Raw genomic sequence first — 22,660 nt, forward strand, 5'->3', positions numbered from 1 at the left:
ACTTTAGGCAAACCTGTTGAGCAACAGGATCCACAGTTTCCATAGCTTTGTTTAAATCACAGAGGGACAGCCTCTGAGGGAGTAGTCTCCAGGAACAGGTTGAACCAGAGCTGACAGTTTTACTGGTTTGACTGGGGCGTTCACACCATGGCCTGTTTGAAGGTTACTCCACCCTGTGAGAAGATATGAAGTGCGCCAACTTATACTAACTGAGCTGTACGCGTAGGTTATATCAGAGGTACATCAATGTATCACACGAGCCTGGAAATAAAACAATAAAAAAGCCACATGATGCTTATCATAAGGAAGTGATCATCACCGCGAGGATTATCTCGCGTGATAACTGCGTTCCAGCTTGCGCGTGAACGTCACGTGAGGTTACCTGAAACTACAGGTGGGTGTCTCCTCCTCTTTCTTCCCGGGCCGCGCCCCTTCGCTGGCGCGCGCACACCCACGAGCGGCATCATCCAGGAAGAAAAAGCTCGTGCAAAGCGTCTCGCGCTGAGTGACTGACCTGTGTGTGTTGTTTGAAGGGGCTTTTCCACCGGTTCATGCTGCTGCTGCTCGGACGGAGACACGGTCAACATGCTCATTAAAGAATAGTAAGTGCACCAACTTTATAACATATGAATTGTTTGTGCTCGTACGAGGTAGAAATTAGTCACTGTCATAAAAAAAAATAAGTTCCCTCAAATGATAAATACGCGAAGGAGCCAAGGAGGGCGGGAGAGCGCCGCCGCTGTTGGCACACGCGTCCCGGTGTTTGAGCAACTTAAGCTGGAGCTGGACTGCAGTGTGGGACCCTCCGGAGTTAGGAAATGTCGTTAACGAGAGTACAAACATGTTCATTGTGTTGCTCTGAGGGTGAGGGTCGTTCAAGTTGAGCAACATATCTGAAACAACTCACTAATTGACGTGTCAGCTAGTTTCGGGTGGCCATTGAAGTGAAGTATCTAATAACTTCGTCTATTCTTTGAGCTGTGTAACTATCTAACTCATCTCAAGTGTTCATAAAGGATTTTCATTCACACCTTACAGAGCATGCGCGTACATTTCTAGGGAAAGCCATATGAAATTGGCAGATGTTTGGACAGTTTTAATGCTTTATCAAGTAGTTTACACAGCAATATATCATGAATCAGAGATTGTTTGCAGAGAAATAATTCACTTTTTATTCTCACATCGATAGAAAGTTTTATGACTGCCGTGTCATATGCACATCATGGCTGGAACCACATCCAGTAGCTGACTGTCATCTGACCGTAGTGCAAAGTACATCTGAAGGCTCACCCGTGTCTGATTATTATGCTTAGGATGATCAGCCCCATGCCTCGAATGATGCACCCTTTTTACCCAGGACTGTGCAGTGTTTCTGTCAGCGTACGAGTACAGGTGTGTCTTTTCATACCAAGCTGTCAAGTTCATGCGTGTAAGGCTCCTCTTTCACTCTGATCTGTTCCAATGAAATATTCAGGCTCTGCTGCTAGGCTGGCAACAGCTGGCAATTAATTGGTTATTGTATCAAGCAACAGTAGAGAAGGATACAACAAAACACTGCCATGAATACACGAGTGCAAGGTTTCCACAAGAAGTTCCAGGCTGGTTTTTTGTTCTCTCATACTCCGCTTAGACTGCACTTTTCTAATGTCCTCTTCCTCTTCTCTAGGTTCCTGTGACAGTGTGGCACTGGTGGGGAACTAACTGTCTTCCCAGTGCTAATTATATATGACTATAAATCAACGAGTCTTTAAAGCCCTGATTAGAAACCAGACTCGTGGTGTTGAAATCAAACACACACCCTTTAAATTAAAGTGCAGGTGTGCCCTCACTGGATTTTACACTTCACTAAAGTTCAGTCTACTTGTCATGAGGAGTACAAACCAGCCTGTGAAAACAGCTGTAGTCTCCTGTCACGCTGGAGGAGGTTGACGATGACGATGTCATCCAGGTTAACTTGAAGGAGGAAGACTCTACTGAGTTTGAGCACTATGGGAAATGGAGTTGGTGTGCACAAACTGGCCCGCTGACAAGTGTTTTGCAGCCTGGATTTGGCCTGATGGAGGCGTCCGTCGTGGTTATTTTGAGCAGGAAGTGACCATATTTGAACAAGTGTGTGGAGCTGCTGGGTGATGTAACCATGAGTTGGGCTGTGCTTGGTGTGTTTTCAAGCAGAAAAAAATGGCAATGGCCAGTCTGGTGACCAATGTACTCGTATTCAGTGAAGAGAGGAATAAGCAATGCGTTACCTGAATGTTCAATACATGGAGTTCAATACATGGACATGTGACTGTTTATTGATGTACTGAGATTATGTAATCAGAAGGCTGTTGTCTTGTCAGCAAGCGAAACCTAAAGACAAAATGTTGGTGTGTCGACCTATGATTCATTTCCTGTAGTTCAACAGTGCAGGCACATTGTTTTATTATCTGTGTTATCTCTCGCTGTACCCCAATTAATGCTGTCTTTTTTTCCTCTCCATTGTAGCCGAGTTGTCCTGCCCATTTCAGTGGAGGAGGTGAGGCTCTATTGTTTACTTTCATTTTATTATGCAATATAAATGTTCCAGGTGAAGCTACTTGTCTAATATTCATTCATAGTCCCCTTATCGGTTTCATAAGCTTTATTGGCCAGGTATGTGTACACAAACAAGGGATTCAACTGTTGTTCTTCTCAATGTACAAACAATAGAAAATAGAAAACAATAGAAATAGAAATATAGGTGAGAACAAGGACAACCACATATGACTATGGGTGAAAACCGTGTTATCCATTATTCAGAGTGATGGCCTGTAGGAAGAAACAATTTTTGTGTGTGGTTGTTTTGGGTACACTATGCTCGATGTCACCGGTTAAATCATCTCAGTGGTTATCTCTGTCTGTTTAATCTGTTAGTTTGCATACACACCCCGCCAACGGCTTTGCTAGCTCGCAGTCTGAGGTGAAAAATGAAGCACACTAAAGAAAGCTCGGTGTGGGACCATTTCCTCCACAAACGCAATAAAGTGAAACGTAAATTGTCTGGTGCTACTCTTCAGTTTACTATTAGCATTAGCACAACATTAAGAACAAGCACCTGGGAGAAAGTGTGATGTGCACTCATGGAGGCCATCACGCAGTTGGAGTGCTGATTGATTGAGGATGATATGCTGCCAATCAGTGCGGTGACTAAACACATTGAAATCACTTAAGGATGAGCTAGAAGTGAAAGAGAGGCAAGGGGTGACATGCAGCAGATGGGTCGGACTCAAACCTGGGCGACTGCAGTAAGGACTCCCGCTGCTGGGCCTTTTTATGATTGTGTTCAGGTCCTGGGAGATTATGGATCCCAGAAATCTGAAGGTTTTCACAGCATTGTTGAGTATTCAGCTCCAGGTTGTTTCCAGCTGCTTGACCTCCAGTCTGTGTACAGACCATCCTGGACGATGCCAATGACTGTTGTGTCGTCTGCAAACGTAGTTTAAAAGACAGGACCCCTGAGGTGCAGTGTGGAGTGCACACATCCCTGGGGGTCACCAGTGCCGATTGTCTGGGTGCTGGATTGAAGTTAGTGAGTAACAGGTGGAGCCTGGCACAGTGTTTGGAGAGGAGCTCTCCTGATGATGTCGAGTCTTCCAAAGGAATCCTTGCTCATATCCCTGGGGTGTCAAAGTGTTGCAGGATGGAGTGCAGTCCCATGTTTACCTGGTAGGCATACTGTAGTAGGGTCCAACAGGAGGCCTGGGATGTCCTTCAGGTGGGCCAACACCAACCTCTCATAGGATTACATTGCTACAGGCTTCAAGACAGCTGGCCTGTAGTGATTTTATACAAATAAAATTGATTTGATTTGATTTTGATTTGATTTGATTGGGCTGTGGGCTTCTTGGGATGATTGTGGATCATTTGATTGGATGGGAAGCCAGTTGGTCAACACAAGCTTTCGCTTTGGGTGACAGGCCGTGTGGACATGATGCCTTCCTGATATTCTCTTACTGAACGAGCTGACACACAGAGTCCAAGCGGGAGGTTAGTGACCAGAGCCAACTTGTTCACGACCTAGAGTTTCATTTGTCGTGAACCATTCAGTATTAAACATTTAATAAAAGGCAGTGAGGACTGTTACTGACCGCAGAGGTTTGAAAGTCCATGTTTAATAATGATTTGTCATCACCTTGTCTAAATCATGAGTTTCCCTCTCCCTGTGGAGGTTCCTCATCTCTTCCTTATTTTTCACTCAGTAACCGTTTTCTTGCTGTTAAATTCTGCATGCCACTGATTAACATTTCTCAGTTATCGCCACACATCTAATCTCACAAAGATGATTAAAGGCAAAGCAGCCCAGCAGAGATTTTACACATAATACACTAAGTGGCTACGACTCAGTACGCTGTGTGCCCAGAAGTTGTTGTTGAAGTTAGCCACTCTCAGGGCTGCCTGTAGATGCCCTTGCAGTTGAAACACTTAGTTATCAGCTCCAGGATTTATTCAGCTGTTTAATCTGCTATACCACTGCCTGCTGCCATGTTATCAAGAGAGCCTCTTAAACCTTCCCCCTTCATCCATCAGAGTTTTATTAGCTGTTCTCATTGCACTTGCATTTGAACCTTTTCCTTTTGTAATTAGTTAAATGCTGTTGGCTCATATATTTCAATCCAGATGTTCTATACAACACAGTACTCTTTGTTCTTTTGTCAGTTTCACCAAGTCATGTAACCACCGTTTGCTGTATGACCGGCTTTTCCTCTGATCCCTCACGGTGTGGAGGGTTAGCAGGATTTCTGTGTTGGTTGAGTAACTAAGTACCTACGTGTCACACTTACACAGGTTACACAACAACTCATTCAGAGGTACATTTAAAAGCAATATTTTGCATCCTACATTTCCCATAATGCAACTTAATGACATCTTTTATTAGACTAGACTTTTCTGTAATGTCTTTTAAACTCCACTGCGGTCTGTAACTGTAGCAGGTCCACCGTGGGTTCACAGCACAATTACTGATCAGGTAACCATTTCCTTATTCAACTCTTTCCATACATGCAGTTCAACAAAAATAATAAACAAATTATCAGTCCATGACGAGCGCACCTGGCTACCCGACGTCATTCAAGTGCAGAATTTCCATTCACAAAATCTTCAACAACTCCTTAGCCGCCCTGATAAACATTTGACATGTATTGCGTAATGTGTAAAATTGGTGGAGTGCTCCTTTTAATTAGGAAAATAATTGTCACATTAATGGATATTGAAAATAGCCATAGCCCTAATATTTAATTAATTACCTTAAATGTTTTCAGATATTTGATTAAAAAAAAAAAAAGTTTTTTCAAACATCTGTAATCTTATGTTTGAGGTAATGTAGCTGCGATGCTGCTTTGTGTGGAAATGTTGGTGGGCGATGATGACGCGAAACAACTTTTAGCAAAACTTGGGAGGTGCTGTGGTAGCTCGGAGCAGTCAAGTCATTCTGACGGTTGTTTTATTCAAATCTGAACCCAGTCAGTGGTGATTGTTGTTATTATGATGTTATGAAACCATCATTTACAGCCCACACCTTGTTTTTGTCAGTAAACTGTGTGACCTGAACCGTCCGGTTCACTTTTTCTCTGACTAAACTCAAGCACTTTGCCTCGACATGTTTTGTCCAGTATGACCACCTTCAGTCAGGTTCAGGCAGTTTGCTGTTTGCAGCTAAATATCAAGTTCACGCCCCGGAGCTGTTCATAAAGGCCTGCTTTACGTCTGATTGTCACTGTCGATGAGAAGACACGCCGGTTCTGCACGACATGTCACATTCCTAAGTTCCTGCTCGCACTAGCAGGGCTGAGCATCGCAGGACTACCAAAATAGGTCACAAACTTGTAGCAGTACTCTGTTTCCGAGAGGGAAAAGAGGGCTTGGCTTGATACAACTACGAGATGTTTGTCCAACTAAACTACAGATGGCAGCAGATGTATGAAATTTTTATATTTGTTTTGAAGAGACAAAAATACCAGCCTAAGCCTCAATGCACCAAAATGCAAAGCAAAACACAATTTGAACTACCAGATACACTTCTGTATGTGTGTGAGAAGAGGGTTTGTGTGTCCAGCAATGTGAGTCACTCTTTCCAGTGTCACACTTTTGCCTGACTCAGGAAGGGTTTGAACTACAGAGGTTGGAGGAGGAAGAGGAAGAGGGGGGAGACTGCCAACAAAAGGCTTACTCGGCTGGTTTTCTGTGTCTGGGATACCTAAAGGGAAATGGTTAACTCACAGTCATTTCCACGAATGGTTAACTTGAGGTCATGACAAAAAGATTCTCAACGGGTGAACTTATCTTTCCATTCTGTTGTGTCTCTTTTGGGTTATTTTAGGCTACAGTTTAGCCAATGCCAAGCTAAGATAGAGGCCTATGAGGTGTTTTTTTTTTTTTTTTTTAAAGACAATCCCTTTAAGCTTCTGTCATAGGATCATTATTCAAAACATGTTTTAATGAGATTGTTTTGGCCAATTGTAGGTAGCAGAACACAGAGTGAACACATAACAGTAACACATTGTCTTCTTATGTTTGCTGAACATGTTACACATCCAGCAGGACAAGCAGGACTTCAGCATGTATCTGTAGGTGTTTTTCTGCCCTTTTAAAGTTCACCAGCGAGTTCCTAACTTTGTCAGTCTGTAATTTAGTACTGGTCAGGTAATGTACAGTAGGTTTACACATATCATTGATCAAACATTAATTAGTACTTTTAAAATGATTGATTAGTGTAGCTTAAATGTCTAACTGTTCTAATTTCATCCATCCTGGTTGTATTTTACTGCTGTAAAGTCTAAATGTCTGCTGTGGCATTACTACACAAATTGTCACTATTGAACAAGAGAGGTAGGCTCATCACTTCCAAACTCCCAGAATTCATGAGCGTTACCTGGAAAACCTCCACATCATCCAGATCCGTCCAAAGTCCAACACATAACCTAGGGTGAGAAATTTGATTGAATTAACATAAATGTATCTGTAAACCATGATATGTTCTCTTCTTTTGTCCCTCCAGTACCAAGTGGGTCAGCTGTATGCAGTGGCAGAGGCCAGTAAGAATGAGACGGGTGGAGGAGAAGGTGTGGAGGTGAAAGAGAACAGGCCCTATGAGGAGAACGGAGAGAAGGGACAGTACACCCACAAGATCTACCACTTGCAGAGGTAAGCAGTCTGATGATTGAAAAACGCTTTTGACCATTTGCCTTCTGGAAAATGTAAAATTACAGCACATAGTTTAAAAGCTTCTTCTTCCACTTTGAACTTTACTTTCCCCTTTTAAAGATCAACACTGTCAAGACCGAATGCTGTTAGTCAACGGTGTAAATGTGCACGTCAGAGTTTACCGCAGTGAACAGTTGATTTTATCGCCTGGTGAGCAAATTCAGTGATCCAGTAAACGTGAAACAAAGTGATTTCACAGTGAATGTTTGCCGGTTTAAACGCTGTTTGACCAGGCTCTTCACAGGATGTCAGGCTGTGCAGGGGGAGTAATCTACCTGCATTCTGTCAGACTGCAGACATCAAAGCACAGAGTTTGTTTTGTGATCGTGTGACTGCATCAATGTCTGTTTGTGTCTTTGCAGTAAAGTTCCCGGTTTTATTCGTATGGTAGCTCCCAAGGGTTCTCTCACGGTTCACGAGAAGGCCTGGAATGCATATCCTTACTGTCGAACCAGTGAGTACCACCACGTGCACACAACATGCCAGGAGTCCCTCTACATGCACACAACGTGTTGGCTGACAATAAAACAAATATACATGCTAGCAGCATATTCTTTGTCAGTCTCTTTTGGTCTCATTGTACAGTACAGACCAATAGCAGCTGTTTGTTTACAGTCCACACAGTGTGTGTGTTACAGTGTGTGTTGTTGAATGACTTAATGCTTTAAATCTGTGAATTCATAAAAACCTTGTCTCCACCTCTCTTTCTGATCCATCATCTTCCCATCATGACCTTTCCTTTGATGCAGTCATTACGGTATGTATTCTTTCATTTTGAATTTCTAAATAAAAATTAAAAGTTAAACATTTACAAATGCTTTGTAAAAAGTTTCCTGCTTTCCCACATACGGGTCTATTTACATGACCATAGTCTAGGAAGTAGAGATCAGTAAAACATTGCAGCATGATGAAAGATGAGATGGTTACCATGTTAGACGAAAGGAGATATGCAGTGACAAGCTTGACTTCACACATTAGCTGTGCGTGTATGTGTGCACGATGCACTCACATACTGTTGTAAATGTTTATGTATAGATATTAATGCGCAAACCGTAATGTAGTCACTGTGCACACACAACAATATGTTTGTCGACTGACCCCATCTTGTGTCTTTCCCCTCTTCCAGAATGAATACATGAAAGACAAGTTCGAAATTAAGATTGAGACGTGGCATAAGCCTGACATGGGCGATCAGGAGAATGTAAGTCATGTGATTCAACAACAGTGCTATCCAGTTGTCATTTCTTTCCACCATATATGTGAAGTAACAATGAGAAATAATCATTTTGTTCATTAAGAGATCATGATTAAAATGACTGCACTATTTTACTACTGTGTCTGAAGAACTTGTATAACTGATACAAATAAACCATAAGTAGCATCATCAAACAGTAAAAGTAAGATTACTGATTGTCTAAGCTTAGACTGTGTATGAAGGGATGTTTTCAATATTGGTGCTGGACTACAATTGTGTTTACATTTGGATCATGGACCACCTTGGTCTGGATTGGAACATCATCAACTATTGTGGACTGATTCAGGGTCTCCAGAGGATGAATTCTACCAACTTTGTTGACTTTTGAGTCAAAATAATAATTTGTCCAATGGCTAAATACCAGCAAAAATATTGCAAAAAAATTAATCAGCCTCATCTATACTTTGTGTTTAGTTAATGTTAGCATGCTAAACTCTGATGCTGATTATAGTAAACATTGTACCTGCTAAGCATCGGCATGTCAGCATTGTCACCCTGAACTTGCTGACGTTAGCGTTATAGCTGCTGATGTGTCATTAGTGTGAGCTGCTGTCAGCGCGCCTGTCAATGCAGAAGACCATGTAGCCTTCAAATAATGTTGTCTATAACGGATCTGGAACTAGTCCCACCGGTCTTTTGGTAGGCAGGCTTATGGGATGATGTCACTGACTCAGCTTCAAGTGTTACAAGTGTGACAAGATAATTGTAGCTGGGGAACTTTTGGCTTTAGTAATGTAAGCCTGCTGGGCGAGGAAGTTGGGGACAAAACCTTTGTTCTGTGCTAAAACAAAGTTCAGCTGAAGCTCATGTGATTTTAAATCCTCTCCTTGTCTTTGCCTTTCTGCAGGTACATGGACTGGATAATAGCACGTGGGAAAATACTGAAATAGTTAACATTGACATTGCTGACAGAAGTTGCATAAGTACAAAGGTAAGGGCAAGTCAAGTTGTTTGTAGAAATAAACCCAGGTTCTGGAGTTTATGTTGCAAATACAGTCAATTTAGTAAATGTTCAGTAAAATCAACCTGCTGCTTGTTAGTCTGCTTCATATTTGTCATGGCCATGTTGTATCATTGTAGGACTACAACCCAGAACATGACCCAGCCATCTTTAAGTCCGAGAAGACGGGTAGAGGACCTCTGGGACCAGAGTGGAAGGTACTGCACCTCCTGTTGCTCTTCACTGTGACATAATTGATATAATAATATGAATTTTATCTAATCGCTGTGTATGTCTTTGCAGAAAGAACTCGCTAACAACCCAAACTGTCCACACATGTGTGCCTATAAGCTAGTCACTGTTGAATTCAGGAAGCTGGGACTGCAGACTCAGGTGGAAGCCCTCATTCACAGGGTAAGAAACGCTTCCTTTTTTCTATATACTGCCTCCTGGTGGCCAATATGTGCAGCTCTGCACAGAGGAAGCTTTATTGCTTTGAGTTGAAATGCCTCACAATACTAGACATGTCCTCCAGATGACTTTTCTATCTCCCTGTAACTTCTGTGTAATCTCTCCTCTTCCTCTGTTGTCTCTTCCTCTCACACCCACTCATCTGTCCAGGTGGAGAAACGTTTGTTCACCAACTTCCACAGACAGCTGTTCTGCTGGATGGACAAATGGATCGAGCTGTCGATGGACGACATTCGACGCATGGAGGACGAGACGCAGAAGGAGCTGGATGAGGTGATAAAACAACATAGATCATGATTGATAGATGAATTTAAATAAAGCAAAATAATAATACAAGAAATGTAACATCATCTTCATTTAAAATAAAATGAAAAAAATGAAATTTATTAACAGTTTAGATGCTGGAAAGGACAGATTGTCCACGTAATCAATGAAGGGAACCATATTCTAATATATATTTTTATCTCTGCATGGAGACGTAACAAGTATAAAAGTCTGTGTATATAAAGAAGCAGGGCAGCCCACCTTCTACCTGATGACGATTAATAGACAAGCTGACAATGAAGTAAATGTTAGAGCACTGATCTGAAGTAATGCTACACTCTGAAGATTTTGGGTCTGTTGTTTTGCTACACATATACGTGAACGCATCAAATATTGAAGTCCAGAAATCGTTTAATCAGTTACATGACCAGAACATACACTATGTCCCATTGACATTTTATGTGACACCTTGGGAAGCTGAGTTAGAAGAAAATGAATCTTTTTATTCGATAAGAATAGAGACAGCCAGTCAATCTGGAGTAAGCTGCGGCATATGCAAAATTATAAAAAGGTCACGTTTGCTCCAATACATAATTATTGTGTGTGGATTTGGTGATCAGTGATCGTCAAAGACTCGGCTATGGGCCGCTCGTGCCACGTGAACAAATGACCACATGGTGTCCATCTCTGAAGCTACAGTACAAAAGATATTTACAGCCAGTGCTCACTTCATTAGGTACACCTGTACAATCAATTGGAATTGAACATAACAGCACTACCATAAATTCTACCTTTACAAAGTTTATAATGTTCAGCTTGTGCTGACCTTGTTGAAATATATGAACTCTCTTTAGTACTGAGTTGAATAATCACAGTTCACGGTGGTGTGTTGTTGGACTGCATTTACTGTACACGAGGGAGGCAGAAAATTAGAGACACCTGAATATAATTCAGTCCAGTACAACAGCACCATTAACTATGACTTCAATGCAATAATATACAATTTAATCAACACCTCTATGGCCACATCAAAACCTACAAAGACTTCATGGCAGGACAGTTGTGTTGGATTTCATTGGACTGTACAGGTGTTCCTAATAGAGGCCACTTTTTTATGTGACAAACTGATTACTGCTACTCCACCACTACAACCTCCACCCGAACCGGAGACCAAACAATGTTACATTTCCCACAAGTTTTATACAGAGGATAAAATCTAACTAAATATATAACTACATAAAGACACATGTTGGCTTTTCCCTCTACCCAGCTAATACTTAATGTGATTTGTTGGCACAGTCCATACTATAAATCTGAATAATCTGGCATGTAGTAATAATGAGAAGACTTCTCTCTCTTAAAGAAGAACACGTAGGAAACAGATATTTCTGTCCACGTCTCAGTAACATGTGTCTCTCCACGTCATAGATGAGGAAGAATGAAGAACGTAAAGGCCTGTCAGTGGATGACCAGTGATGGCAGCTGATTGACTCACCCGGTGAGTATTAAACAATTATTTTGGAGAAATGTAACATTTGACTGCTCTTATTTTATCTGTGTAAAACGTGTTCTGTTGTCGTCTTCAGATCACTCTCTGATACAGGAGGATTTGACTTCATTCAGCAGGCGTACACTCATCTCCTTGGACACTGGACCTAAAATGGCTTGATAGGCATAATCAGGAACGTCACACTTCCATTGTGATAAAAATCTGCTCTTAATAAGAGCTCACTGAAGCAAGTGTGTGTATTTATGTAGGCTACTACGTTAGAATACTAGTTAGGTAATCAGTTTTGAAGGGTTCATGCTTATGTCTGTTCGGTCCTCTTCTCTGTTAAAACATCAGGGAAAAGAGGTGGGTTGTCTCTGAGGAAACATTTCTGCTGACTGTTGTCCTTTTTAATGACCGTTATTTGGGTTTTGTTCTTTTTCTTGATTTTGGATTCATTGTTTAGTCAGCAGATGTGTCTACATCTGCAGAAGCTTCGGAGTTACTAGGATGTTGAAATGTTTTTTTTTGTTTGTTTGTTTTTTTAATGATTATATAAATTAACTCATCCACCCTGCTCTGCTTCGGATTTACAGACACCAGCTGTGGTTTTGTCATTATAGCCTTGGGTCGAGGTTTTGAGTGTTGGTGATGATAATATGTAAAAAAAAAAAAAAGAAAGCTGAACTTGAGCAGATTTAAAAATGAAATGACACAAGAAGTCCTCCAACAGTTTGGTCTATATGAATGAATAAAATAACCTGGATTCAATGTTATGACTTATATAATTGTGTAGTATATTAAAACAGTTATTTGTTCTTTGCTTTGTGTATATTTGTGCATTTTACTTCTACTGGAAACAATATATTTGTGAGCAAATGTCTCATCCACCTGTAGTTCTTTAGACTACAGACTGGAAAGAACACACTGATTGTAAACTACAGTCACAAATTACCACTTGATAAACAAAAAGCCACGTTTACTTTTGCATTTTAGTAAATGTATTAATATGATTTTTTTATTTTTATTTTTTTTGGTTTAACAGATTCATATTTGGCAATTTCACAAATCCATTCATAAAGTTTGAATATAATATGAAGCTCTTATGTTTCACCAGCATTAGCTGATTAAAATAAAAGGTGCACAAACGATGTCAAAAGACCTGTTCTACTTGTTTTTCCTCACACTAACTAAAATGTCTTAGATCAAAATGAAACAAAGCTTCAGGTCAGGTATTCAATGTGTGTTTCACACGAACACCAGCCATACCACCCCACCATCCATGAAAAATGAAAATTTGGTCTTGGAATTTGAAAAGTACACCAATAAATTCAAAAGTGTAGAAAAAGAAATTGTTTTAGTTAAAATTTTATTTGGATTAAATTCTGGCCCTTTCAATTTCAATTCTAGAATTGAATTAAAATTAAATTTAAACTAAAAAACAACTTATGCTAATTTTTATTTTGAATTTGTTGTTGTATTCAAGATGAAAAAGAAAATAGACTCAATACACCAGGGACATCCAAAGTACAGTCCGGGGGCCAATCATGGCCCGCGGTCAGATTTCATGTGGCCCCAAGCTTCATTTTTAGAATATATTATTTATGGCCTGCTAGGATTGTCAGATACTGTATGGCTGGAAGATTTGGCTTTCTTGGTTGACATAACGAAGCATTTGAACCTCTAAGGTAAGGACATAACTGCTGGTGTTATATATCTGTAGATGTGACACAAAATATTACTTTCTAAATGATTTTGTTAAAGAGTGAAATGTTTTAAACTTTAATGTTACAGACTTTGTATTAGTCATAATAAATAATGTTTAGAATGAACATGAGCTTCAGATTTGTATCAACTTCACTGAAGTTTAACGTGTTCCATACAATTTATTTTTCTGACTCCAGATGTGAAAGGCAGAACTGTTTTTTAGATTTGGTCACATTATCATTAAAAAAAAAAAAAAAGATAATTGTGACCATGAAAATAAAATGGTTACAGAACAGTGCATTTGTTTGTAACTTTTATTGGTATTTTTAATCTTTAAATGTTAGTATTGGCCCCCGGGCATCTTCACATTGTCAAATCTGGCTCTCTGAAAAAGTTTGGACACCCCTGAAGTCAGACTAAAATAAAATCTGAAAAATATATATGAACGTTATATACAATTTGCAGCGAAGGTAGAGGGATAACAATACCTGACAAAGAGGTACAGTTAAACTACATAAGTGTGATTAAAGCTAATGTGATTGCAACAGTTTGAACTCATCATTTCCTTCATGACAGACTTGTGCTTTTATTTTGAAGGCAGAGAGCCTGTGTTCCGGTCAAGGGGCGGGAACAGCAGCAGCAGCAGCTACAGTATCAGTACTGTCAGACTGCTGCTGGTTCACTGTACGTCTGCCTGCAGGTAGAAAAACAACGAAGACGAGTCAAACCAAAGCGTTTCAGGTAGAGTACGACCAAACAGACTCACACTCACAGGCTGTACGTACATATGAGCGCTACGTGTCCGTGCAGCTGCGCAGTGTTATCTGTCAACAGATAGCAGCACAGGATGGGGATCACGTTAGCTCAGAGCAGTTAGCCAGTTAGTTAGTTAGTTAGTTAAGCGTGTATAAAAGCTGTGTAATAACACGCTCAGGTCAGAGATGACGCAGTTAGACACGCCGTGAAGTGAACCTTCTGCTCAGGCTCAAAGGTGTCAGCAGGCCCAGCTGATGTTGTCACCTGAACAGGTGACCTGTGAACTGCTGCTGCTCGTGTTTACTCTGCTCTGACTGATGGTGTGTTTGCTCCAGGTGAGGAGAAGATGGAGGAGAGTGAGGAGCAGTCAGCAGACTCCGGCATGAGGACGGGAAACAACGAGGGACACAGTTTCAGGTGAGACTTCTTCTTCTTCTTCTTTATATACAACAAAGAAACTCTCATCAGGAGCTAAACTGTGCTTTTACAAGTCCAAAGTGTCTCAGATGGATTGTGTACTTTGTGTTTATTGGTGCTGATACGGTGATAATCTACTAGATTTAACAAGAGTCTAAAATGTATAGAGTATAAAGTGTGTGTGTGTGTGTGTGTGTGTGTGTGTGTGTGTGTATGTGTGTGTGCGGCTCATACTCAGTGTGTACAGTGTTGCACTGTTACTGCTCGTGAACGTGATGGCGTGTTGCTTGGTGGATGGTGGTAAGTTGAACTCTCGTGATCTTACAGTAGACTAAAGCCTCTCACTGTGTGTGGTACGGGTGGAGACAGTGAATAAAGATTTAATGATTGCTTAACCTAAAAGTTCCCATGGCAGATTGGGAAATGTGTTTACATTCTTTCCGTTGTAATGCAGGGGAACTGTTTTGTTGTCATACCAAAGATCATCGTCATTGGACCTCTAGAGAAGCCCAGACGTGCGGTGTGAAGCACGGTATTTTGATAAGAGGCTATGATGGGATGTGGAATGGAGTTTGATTTGAGTTTCTATATTGTATAATACAAACCAAAGTGATTTTTTTTTTTCAAGCTGCTCCAGAGATCTTCTCGTCGTGGACACTGTGGTGTTGTTTCTCTCACTTTCCTTCTTTACACAGAGGTGACATTGTCTACGTTTGGCCATGAAGTCAGTCAGATAGACAGACTTTACAATGTCTCACTTCTTTTCTCTTAACCTCTTTAGTCTCGCACGTTACATGAATGGAGTTTAAGTTTGCAGCGGGCAAAATGTTTCTCTTATTAATTAGTTTAAAGACGGGGCAGTGGTTGACTATCTCTTTGTGTCAGCTCCAATGAAAACACATTTATCCTCCTTCCTTCCATTTTATTAAGAATAAACTCAATGTAATGTTTGCCGGTCTATCGGTCCAACTCTATTCTGCCGGGTGGATTAAGTTGCTCAACTCACGCAATGCGAATGTGGAAGTGTTGCCATCCATCCTGAGGAAAGAACAACAGCCCCGCAGAGAGAAAGAGCTGTTATGTTCATTTGTGCAAGTTTCTCAATTTAATCTAGCCTAATCTTTTAACATTGTACAATCAGATTATGTGTAAATTTTAGTCCATAAAGAAGATTTGTAGATGAATTAAGCAATTCCCTAATCACTCACGAGCACCAAAACCTCGAGCAGGACGTTCCTCAGTTCACTCAGTGGTTTGATTCTCCAGAAACAACCAAAACTTCACACTGTTGCTCATTTGATTCAGTTCACACAGCCCAGATCTATTTTGTCTTGCACTCAGTAATACCCTGTGCCTTCTTATTTTGGAACTTCAACACTTGGACTGACCTCGTTGCTTTGAACCACAATGGACGAAATCGGTCAGACATCAGGCGCCGTAAAGCGCGACCGCTCTGACAGTCTTTCCAGCGATCTGACCACACAGTCAATGCACGACAGGACCCAGGACGAAGGCTTCCTCACCTGTGACAAGAGAGCCGACGAGCCGGGAAAGGACAGCTTCAGGTCGAGAACAAACGTCACCTCTGTACTCGTTTTTTTTCTGTGTGCTGAAGCTGGGAAAAGATTTCCAGTAATGTTCCTCAGCGTTTCTTTAATCTGCTTTATGGATTTTTTTCCTGTGGGTTCAATGAACTCTTGATTCTTGCTAATTGAGACCTTCCAGTGTTCTCCTCACACAGAAAAACTCATGGACTCAAAACATTATGGATGTTGCGGGTTTGGCTATAACGATAACTGCTCACATGACATGTTGAGTGTGGTAGAAACACAGGGCTTTCACTGTACCAGCTTCTGCACTCAATGACGCACTCGTCACTGAATCGAGCTCAAAGTATGGATCTGTTTGATTTTGCGACGCTGTGCAGCTGGATGTCTTTCATGTGCTGTCATACCCAGTTGATTGAATATGTGTACGTTTGGATGTTAGTGCTGCACGAGTGACTTTCTCCATCTTCCGTGCCCTCAGGCTACACATGGTGACGTGGAACGTGGCCACAGTCGATCCTCCAAATGACGTGACCTCGCTACTTCAGCTGAACTCCCCAGAGAGCCCGGACCTCTACGTCATCGGGTAGGTGGTACAGAGAATGTGAAGTGGTTGGTTGGGTCGGATCAGTATTCTGTTGTTCTGATGTGTGTGTGGATGCGTTTTAGTTTGCAGGAGGTGTACTCTGGGCCGTTGAGATTCGTGTCGGACACCGTGTACAATGATGCTTGGAGCCTTCAGTTCATGTGCACTCTGGGACCGCTGGATTATGTAAAGGTACGAATCTTCTGAAAATACACGCACACACACTCATGAGAGATTAGAGATGAATTAATCAGAGTGTTCTGTTGTGCTGTGTTTATTGTGTGTGTGTGTGTGTGTGTGTGTGTGTGTGTGTGTGTGTGTGTGTTTCAGGTGTCATCCATCAGGATGCAGGGTCTGCTGCTCCTGGTGTTCTCTAAACTGGAGCACGTCCCCTTCATCAGAGACATCCAGGCCTCATACACACGCACAGGCATCTACCGTTACTGGGTGAGAGCAAAATACACAGTCATGAACATTCTCAATAAACGCACTACATCCTTCTGATTTCGACAGATCTGACCAAGTTGGCTAAAAGACAAAAAACTAAAGACCTTTCTTTTAATTTTTTTATTTTTTTGAGTTAGTATTAGATTATATTCTTTCATAATAAGTTTCATCTTTAGTTGTATGTCAGTTAACTGTTCACACCTGGTTTTAGTTGCCTATCATAACTTTGATTCTCCCTGTGGAGTCCCAAAAGGATTTACACAGCTTTGTTCACGTGCGGTCGTATTCCTCACCACGTGCAAACCCACTTCCATGTGTAAAATCGTTGCAGTTCCCCTTTCGACAGGCAATGGAATCAAACATGTTTCCTACTTCTATCCCACAGAAGCAGAAGTTAATATTTGACATGTTTTTTCCACAAAATGTCAAAAATAGTTCATGAATTATGAATAAAACATTTGACATAGGTTGATAATTTTGTCTGTTGTTTCTGTATGAGCTGTAAAAGCGTTTGTCTCTCGCACAGTGTTAGAAGTTAAATGAAGTGTTTTTCTCTGTTTGTCTCTCAGGGTAACAAAGGTGGCGTGTCCGTCCGTCTGTCTTTCTACGGACACACACTCTGTTTCCTCAACTGTCACTTGGCCGCTCATATGAAGTACGCCACGGAGAGGGTGGATGAGTTTGAGTACATCATGGACACGCAGACCTTTGACTGTAAGAAAGCTCCAAGAATTGTTGACCACAGGTGAGAGGATGCACAGGATACAGACTGCACTCCACCCAAACGCACGTTCTAAAAATAATCATATAATTATCAAATTTCCTGTTCCTGTCCCGATGCAGGCTGGTGTTCTGGTTCGGAGATCTCAACTTCCGGATTGAGGATCACGGCATGCACTTTGTCCGCTCCTGTATTAACAATCAGACCTACAGCCTGCTGTGGAGCAAAGACCAGGTTTGACACTGACACCTTAATGATTGCTGGAAGAGTAAACCAGAATAATGTTATAATATTTGTGATGTCATGAAAATGAAATGTGCGCGTTGTGTCCTCAGCTGACCATGATGAAGAAGAAAGAACAGATTCTGCAGGAGTTTGAGGAAGGACCCCTGGACTTTCAACCCACGTACAAGTTTGACTTGAACTCTGATAATTATGACAGCAGGTAACTGTTTGCAAGAAACACACAAGAAATCATCAACATGATCAGTCCGAATTAATCCTAATCATACTTTTTTATTTACATTTGTATATATTTCCACCTTCACAGGCTCTACAGGACATGGTTTGGCTTTAAGTAAGAGTTTAAAACACGTTTGTGTCCACATCTCCCCTAATGTATCATGTCACTCCTTTTTAAATTCCCCTGGCTGTGCATACATGCTACTTTTAACAAGACGCTAGAAATATTATACTTTTTTTTTTTTGTGCAGTTTATTAACTCTTGTCTCTGTGGAGGAAAGACTGAAATGCTTGTTTATTTTACAGAACGCTGTCAAAGCTCACAGACATGTTTTGTGAGCCAGTACTGCTGCTGTTAAAGGCACCTGTGGAGTTTTTGACCACTAGTGGCACTATAAAGCAGCATAGCTCCTTTTGCACACTTATGAACCACCAAGAAAAGTAGTTACTGTACGCCACAGCAAGATCCACCCGGCAAACATTGATATAAACTATGCAGGAATGTTTTATGAGGAGAAAGGGTGCATTAAAAATGGATTTTTATTAGAAATGGTAATATTCTTATACAACAACAAAAAAAAAAAACTCCACAGGGTACTTTTAAATGGCAACATTTCAGTCATCCATATTAACCCATGTTTAATATAACCAATGTGTAATACCATCTTACTGTTTACAGAACATGTCTATATAAAAGGCAGTGTGTAAACCTCTGGGGGTCCCACAACAGCTGTTATATAATCGCTAACATGCATGTCCAGAAATAGATGTTTAGTTCATACATATGCTATGATTGTGGATAACTGAAGACCTGTGTAGTGGAGCTCTCAGCAGCTACACTATGATCTGTAAGTTTTTACTTCATTCCATCCAACTGAAGATTTGTTTCCACCCATGCAGAGTCAGCATAAAAACAGAATGCTGTAGTGTGATTCTACAGCCCTGTCAGCCCAGGTCTTTGCTCTGTAATGCAGTGAAATACATACCATATCCTGTATGACAATAAGAAATATCAGTAAATACATTTTAAGTCATTATCTCAACAAAATTTTATTTTAAATTAAAGTTTAACACTTGAGAACTTATACTTACGCCTGCAGACCCATAAATGTCGTATTTTTAGACATATCACAATCATTAGCATGAAATGAATCCACCTGTGTTTAATTCCATGGAGCAAAAAAGCAGCTTATACGATGGTATGCAATAAAAGACTGTCACTTGTTGTGCTGGGTGCATGTGCATGTGTATAGATTATTGCAAAGCCTGTTTCCAGACTTCTCAATCGCTGCCCATATCTTTAGTTTTTTTCAGTTTTTCAGAAGGTCGGATGTTGTGGTCATTAAAAGCTGCTCTCCCTGTTGACGAAACAGTCTAACAATTAGAGCTTTGAGGCAGGATTAAAACCACAGAGCCAGAAAAACAAATGACCAATGAAAATGGTCCCAAATTGTGGCAAGGGTGAATTCTTCAACACAAATAACAGCTTTCGTTTTTATTGCTGTGCAGGATGACGCACAAACACTGACAGTGTAGAGATATACAATACACCGAAACAGATAAATGTTTACAGGATGTGTGCATTTAATTGGAGGAAAGGTGAGAAAATGAGATGAACAAAAACAAAAAAAAAACAGATTTAATAATAAAATGCAAGCCAGTTATTTTTGCTGAGAGTGTTTGTCACCCATCCTCACAACATCCTCACAACATCCTTGATTGTTGCTATAAAGTTTTGACTTTGTTTGTCCTCCAACTAAACCCCGCCCTCTCCGCTCTCTGTCCGCCCGTCCAGTGGGAAGAAGCGCAAACCCGCCTGGACCGACAGGATTCTGTGGCGGCTCCGACCCAAAGCCCCGCCCCCCGACGAGCAAGAGAAAAACAGCGTCGGACTGGACGCCAAGACGGCAATGCAGCTGGAAGAGGAAGAGGAGTACCCTCTGAAGATCAGGCAGGACTCATACACCAACATCATGGAGTACAGCATCAGCGACCACAAGCCCGTCATCGGCGTCTTCACGCTGGAGGTAAGAAAGTGGCTGAAGTTCTCCGGCTCAGATACAGTTAACCACCATCCTTCAGTCACTTTAGTTTGACCCGATCTCTCTCACACACTTCCTGTTTTTTATAAACTGCAGTGTCCATCTGTTGAAGGGAGCTACTGAGTAAAATGAAAGCATATATTCATGACCTGTTCCTTAGTAAGGACGAGGAGAGAGAGAAATGACAAGCTGAGTCTTATTTTTGTATCTACCTGAGTCACTTTATATGGAGTTCAAACTGCATTGCGATACAAAGTGTTAAAACTAGTATTACCAGTCCAGTCTAGACTTTTGGCTTAATATTAAACCGGGTTGAAAATTTTTACATCCAACTATAATGTCACCGTTCACTTGGTAAACTATGATAGCTGATGAGAATCTTGACCAAACCTACAAAGTTCAGATCCACATTTGAATGATCTCTGATTTATTCCTCTGTCTGTCCAGCTGAAGAAGATGTACTCGACTCCTCTGGTCCGTCTGCAGGCAGAGGGAGACTGGAGTGCGGACATGGATGCTATGGTTCTCTACAGCCCCCTGCAGCCTTTCCCCTCCAGTACGTGGGACTGGATCGGCCTCTATAAGGTTGGACATGCAACTGTTAATCACTGAACTGAAGCTGTAATTAAAATGTGATATTTCAGTCTGATCTTGTGCACGTGTTTGAAATCCAGGTTGGATTCACTAGTGCGTCGGACTACATCACCTACATGTGGGTCAAAGATGACGAAGTGGCCTTTAATGAAGAAGACATAAAGGTAGAAACTTGAGTTCCACATCTATTTTTTTTTTATCTATAGAAAGACTCACAGGTGAAATGATTTGTGTAGGTGTATGTCGGTAAAGAGGAAATCCCTGTGCGGGGAGGAGAGTGTGTGCTGTGCTACTACAGCAGCAATCTGCAGTGCATCATTGGAATCAGTGAACCATTCAAGGTGAGTGATGAATCCACTGAGAATAGATCTATCTATCTATCTATCTATCTATCTATCTATCTATCTATCTATCTATCTATCTATCTATCTATCTATATCTATCTATATCTATCTATTTGCCTTATATTAGCATAACATAAACATATTCTCCAAAACTATTGCCATTAATGAAAACAAATGAATAAGCATGTCTCATTATATACTGGTGTGTTTTTGTCTCCATAGAATGAGACAAGTTTTCATGTTTTTTGTGGGTTTCATGGCTGATAGAATCTTGACCAAACCTACAAAGTTCAGATCCCATTTGAATGATCTCTGATTTATTCCTCTGTTGTCCAGCTGAAGAAGATGTACTCGACTCCCTGGTCCGTCTGCAGGCAGAGGGAGACTGGAGTGCGACATGGATGCTATGTGTCCTACAGCCCCCTGCAGCCTTTCCCCTCCAGTACGTGGGACTGGATCGGCCTCTATAAGGTGGACATGCAACTGTTAATCACTGAACTGAAGCTGTAATTAAAATGTGATATTCAGTCTGATCTTGTGCACGTGTTTGAAATCCAGGTTGGATTCATAGTGGGTCGGACTACATCACCTACATGTGGGTCAAAGATGACGAAGTGGCTTTAATGAAGAAGACATAAAGGTAGAAACTTGAGTTCCACATCTATTTTTTTTTTATCTGTAGAAAGACTCACAGGTGAAAGGATTTGTGTAGGTGTATGTCGTAAAGAGGAAATCCCTGTGCGGGGAGGAGAGTGTGTGCTGTGCACTACAGAGCAATCTGCAGTGCATCATTGGAATCAGTGAACCATTCAAGTGAGTGATGAATCCACTGAGAATAGTTATCTATCTATCTATCTATCTCATCTCTATCTATCTCTCTATCTCTCTCATCCTATCTCTCTACCCTCTATCTATTCTCTATCCATTCTACTACTCTCTACTCCTATCTATCTATCTATCTATCTATCTATCTATCTATCTATCTATCTATCTATCTATCTATCTATCTATCTATATCTATCTAGATATCTAGATATCTATCTAGATATATCTATATCTATCTATCTATCTATCTATACTCTCTCTATCTATCTATCTAGATTCTATCTATCTATCTATCTATCTATCTATCTATCTATCTACTATCTATATCTATCTAATCTATCTATCTATCTAGATCTATCTATCTATCTGATCTATCGATCTAGCTATCTATCTATCTATCTATCTATCTATCTATCTATCTTCTATCTATCTATCTAGCTAGATATATCTAGATATATCTAGATAGATCTATACTATATATAATCATATATATATTTTATAATCTATATATATTATATTAAATAATTATATATAATATATATATATATATATATATATATATATCTATATATATA

General features: G+C 40.7%; 2 protein-coding genes across 6 annotated transcripts in view; both read left to right on the top strand.

Annotated features, from left to right (window-relative positions):
* The first annotated feature begins 448 nt into the window (after window positions 1-448).
* LOC104920879 (phosphatidylinositol transfer protein beta isoform-like) lies at window positions 449-12,460 on the top strand. Its single transcript, XM_010733266.3, has 12 exons — window positions 449-602; window positions 2,485-2,515; window positions 7,013-7,158; window positions 7,581-7,672; window positions 7,968-7,975; window positions 8,345-8,419; window positions 9,321-9,404; window positions 9,554-9,631; window positions 9,717-9,827; window positions 10,035-10,157; window positions 11,577-11,646; window positions 11,735-12,460. The coding sequence occupies exons 1-11, from the start codon at window positions 586-588 to the stop codon at window positions 11,622-11,624; spliced, it is 813 nt and encodes a 270-aa protein (XP_010731568.1). The 5' UTR covers window positions 449-585; the 3' UTR covers window positions 11,625-11,646; window positions 11,735-12,460.
* Window positions 12,461-13,930: 1,470 nt separating this feature from the next.
* The window catches only part of inpp5ka (inositol polyphosphate-5-phosphatase Ka), a 10,586-nt gene continuing 1,856 nt past the window's right edge, over window positions 13,931-22,660 (top strand). Inside the window, exons 1-14 of one of the 5 annotated variants that reach the window (XM_027280162.1) lie at window positions 14,436-14,517; window positions 14,756-14,817; window positions 15,943-16,082; window positions 16,546-16,650; window positions 16,734-16,842; window positions 16,981-17,097; window positions 17,667-17,842; window positions 17,941-18,052; window positions 18,154-18,263; window positions 18,369-18,395; window positions 20,076-20,307; window positions 20,770-20,907; window positions 20,997-21,080; window positions 21,153-21,257. In XM_027280162.1, coding sequence (XP_027135963.1) covers window positions 14,812-14,817; window positions 15,943-16,082; window positions 16,546-16,650; window positions 16,734-16,842; window positions 16,981-17,097; window positions 17,667-17,842; window positions 17,941-18,052; window positions 18,154-18,263; window positions 18,369-18,395; window positions 20,076-20,307; window positions 20,770-20,907; window positions 20,997-21,080; window positions 21,153-21,257 — 1,461 coding nt within the window. In that variant the 5' untranslated portion in view covers window positions 14,436-14,517; window positions 14,756-14,811. Of the gene's footprint in view, window positions 14,086-14,435; window positions 14,518-14,755; window positions 14,818-15,909; window positions 16,083-16,545; window positions 16,651-16,733; window positions 16,843-16,980; window positions 17,098-17,666; window positions 17,843-17,940; window positions 18,053-18,153; window positions 18,264-18,368; window positions 18,396-20,075; window positions 20,308-20,769; window positions 20,908-20,996; window positions 21,081-21,152; window positions 21,258-22,660 lie in introns of those variants that run through there. The other 4 variants (XM_010733267.3, XM_027280164.1, XM_027280161.1 and 1 more) reach the window with 4 other exon arrangements.

The sequence above is a fragment of the Larimichthys crocea genome, chromosome VII, assembly GCF_000972845.2.
Source record: "Larimichthys crocea isolate SSNF chromosome VII, L_crocea_2.0, whole genome shotgun sequence".
In the NCBI taxonomy this organism is placed as follows: Eukaryota; Metazoa; Chordata; class Actinopteri; family Sciaenidae; genus Larimichthys; species Larimichthys crocea.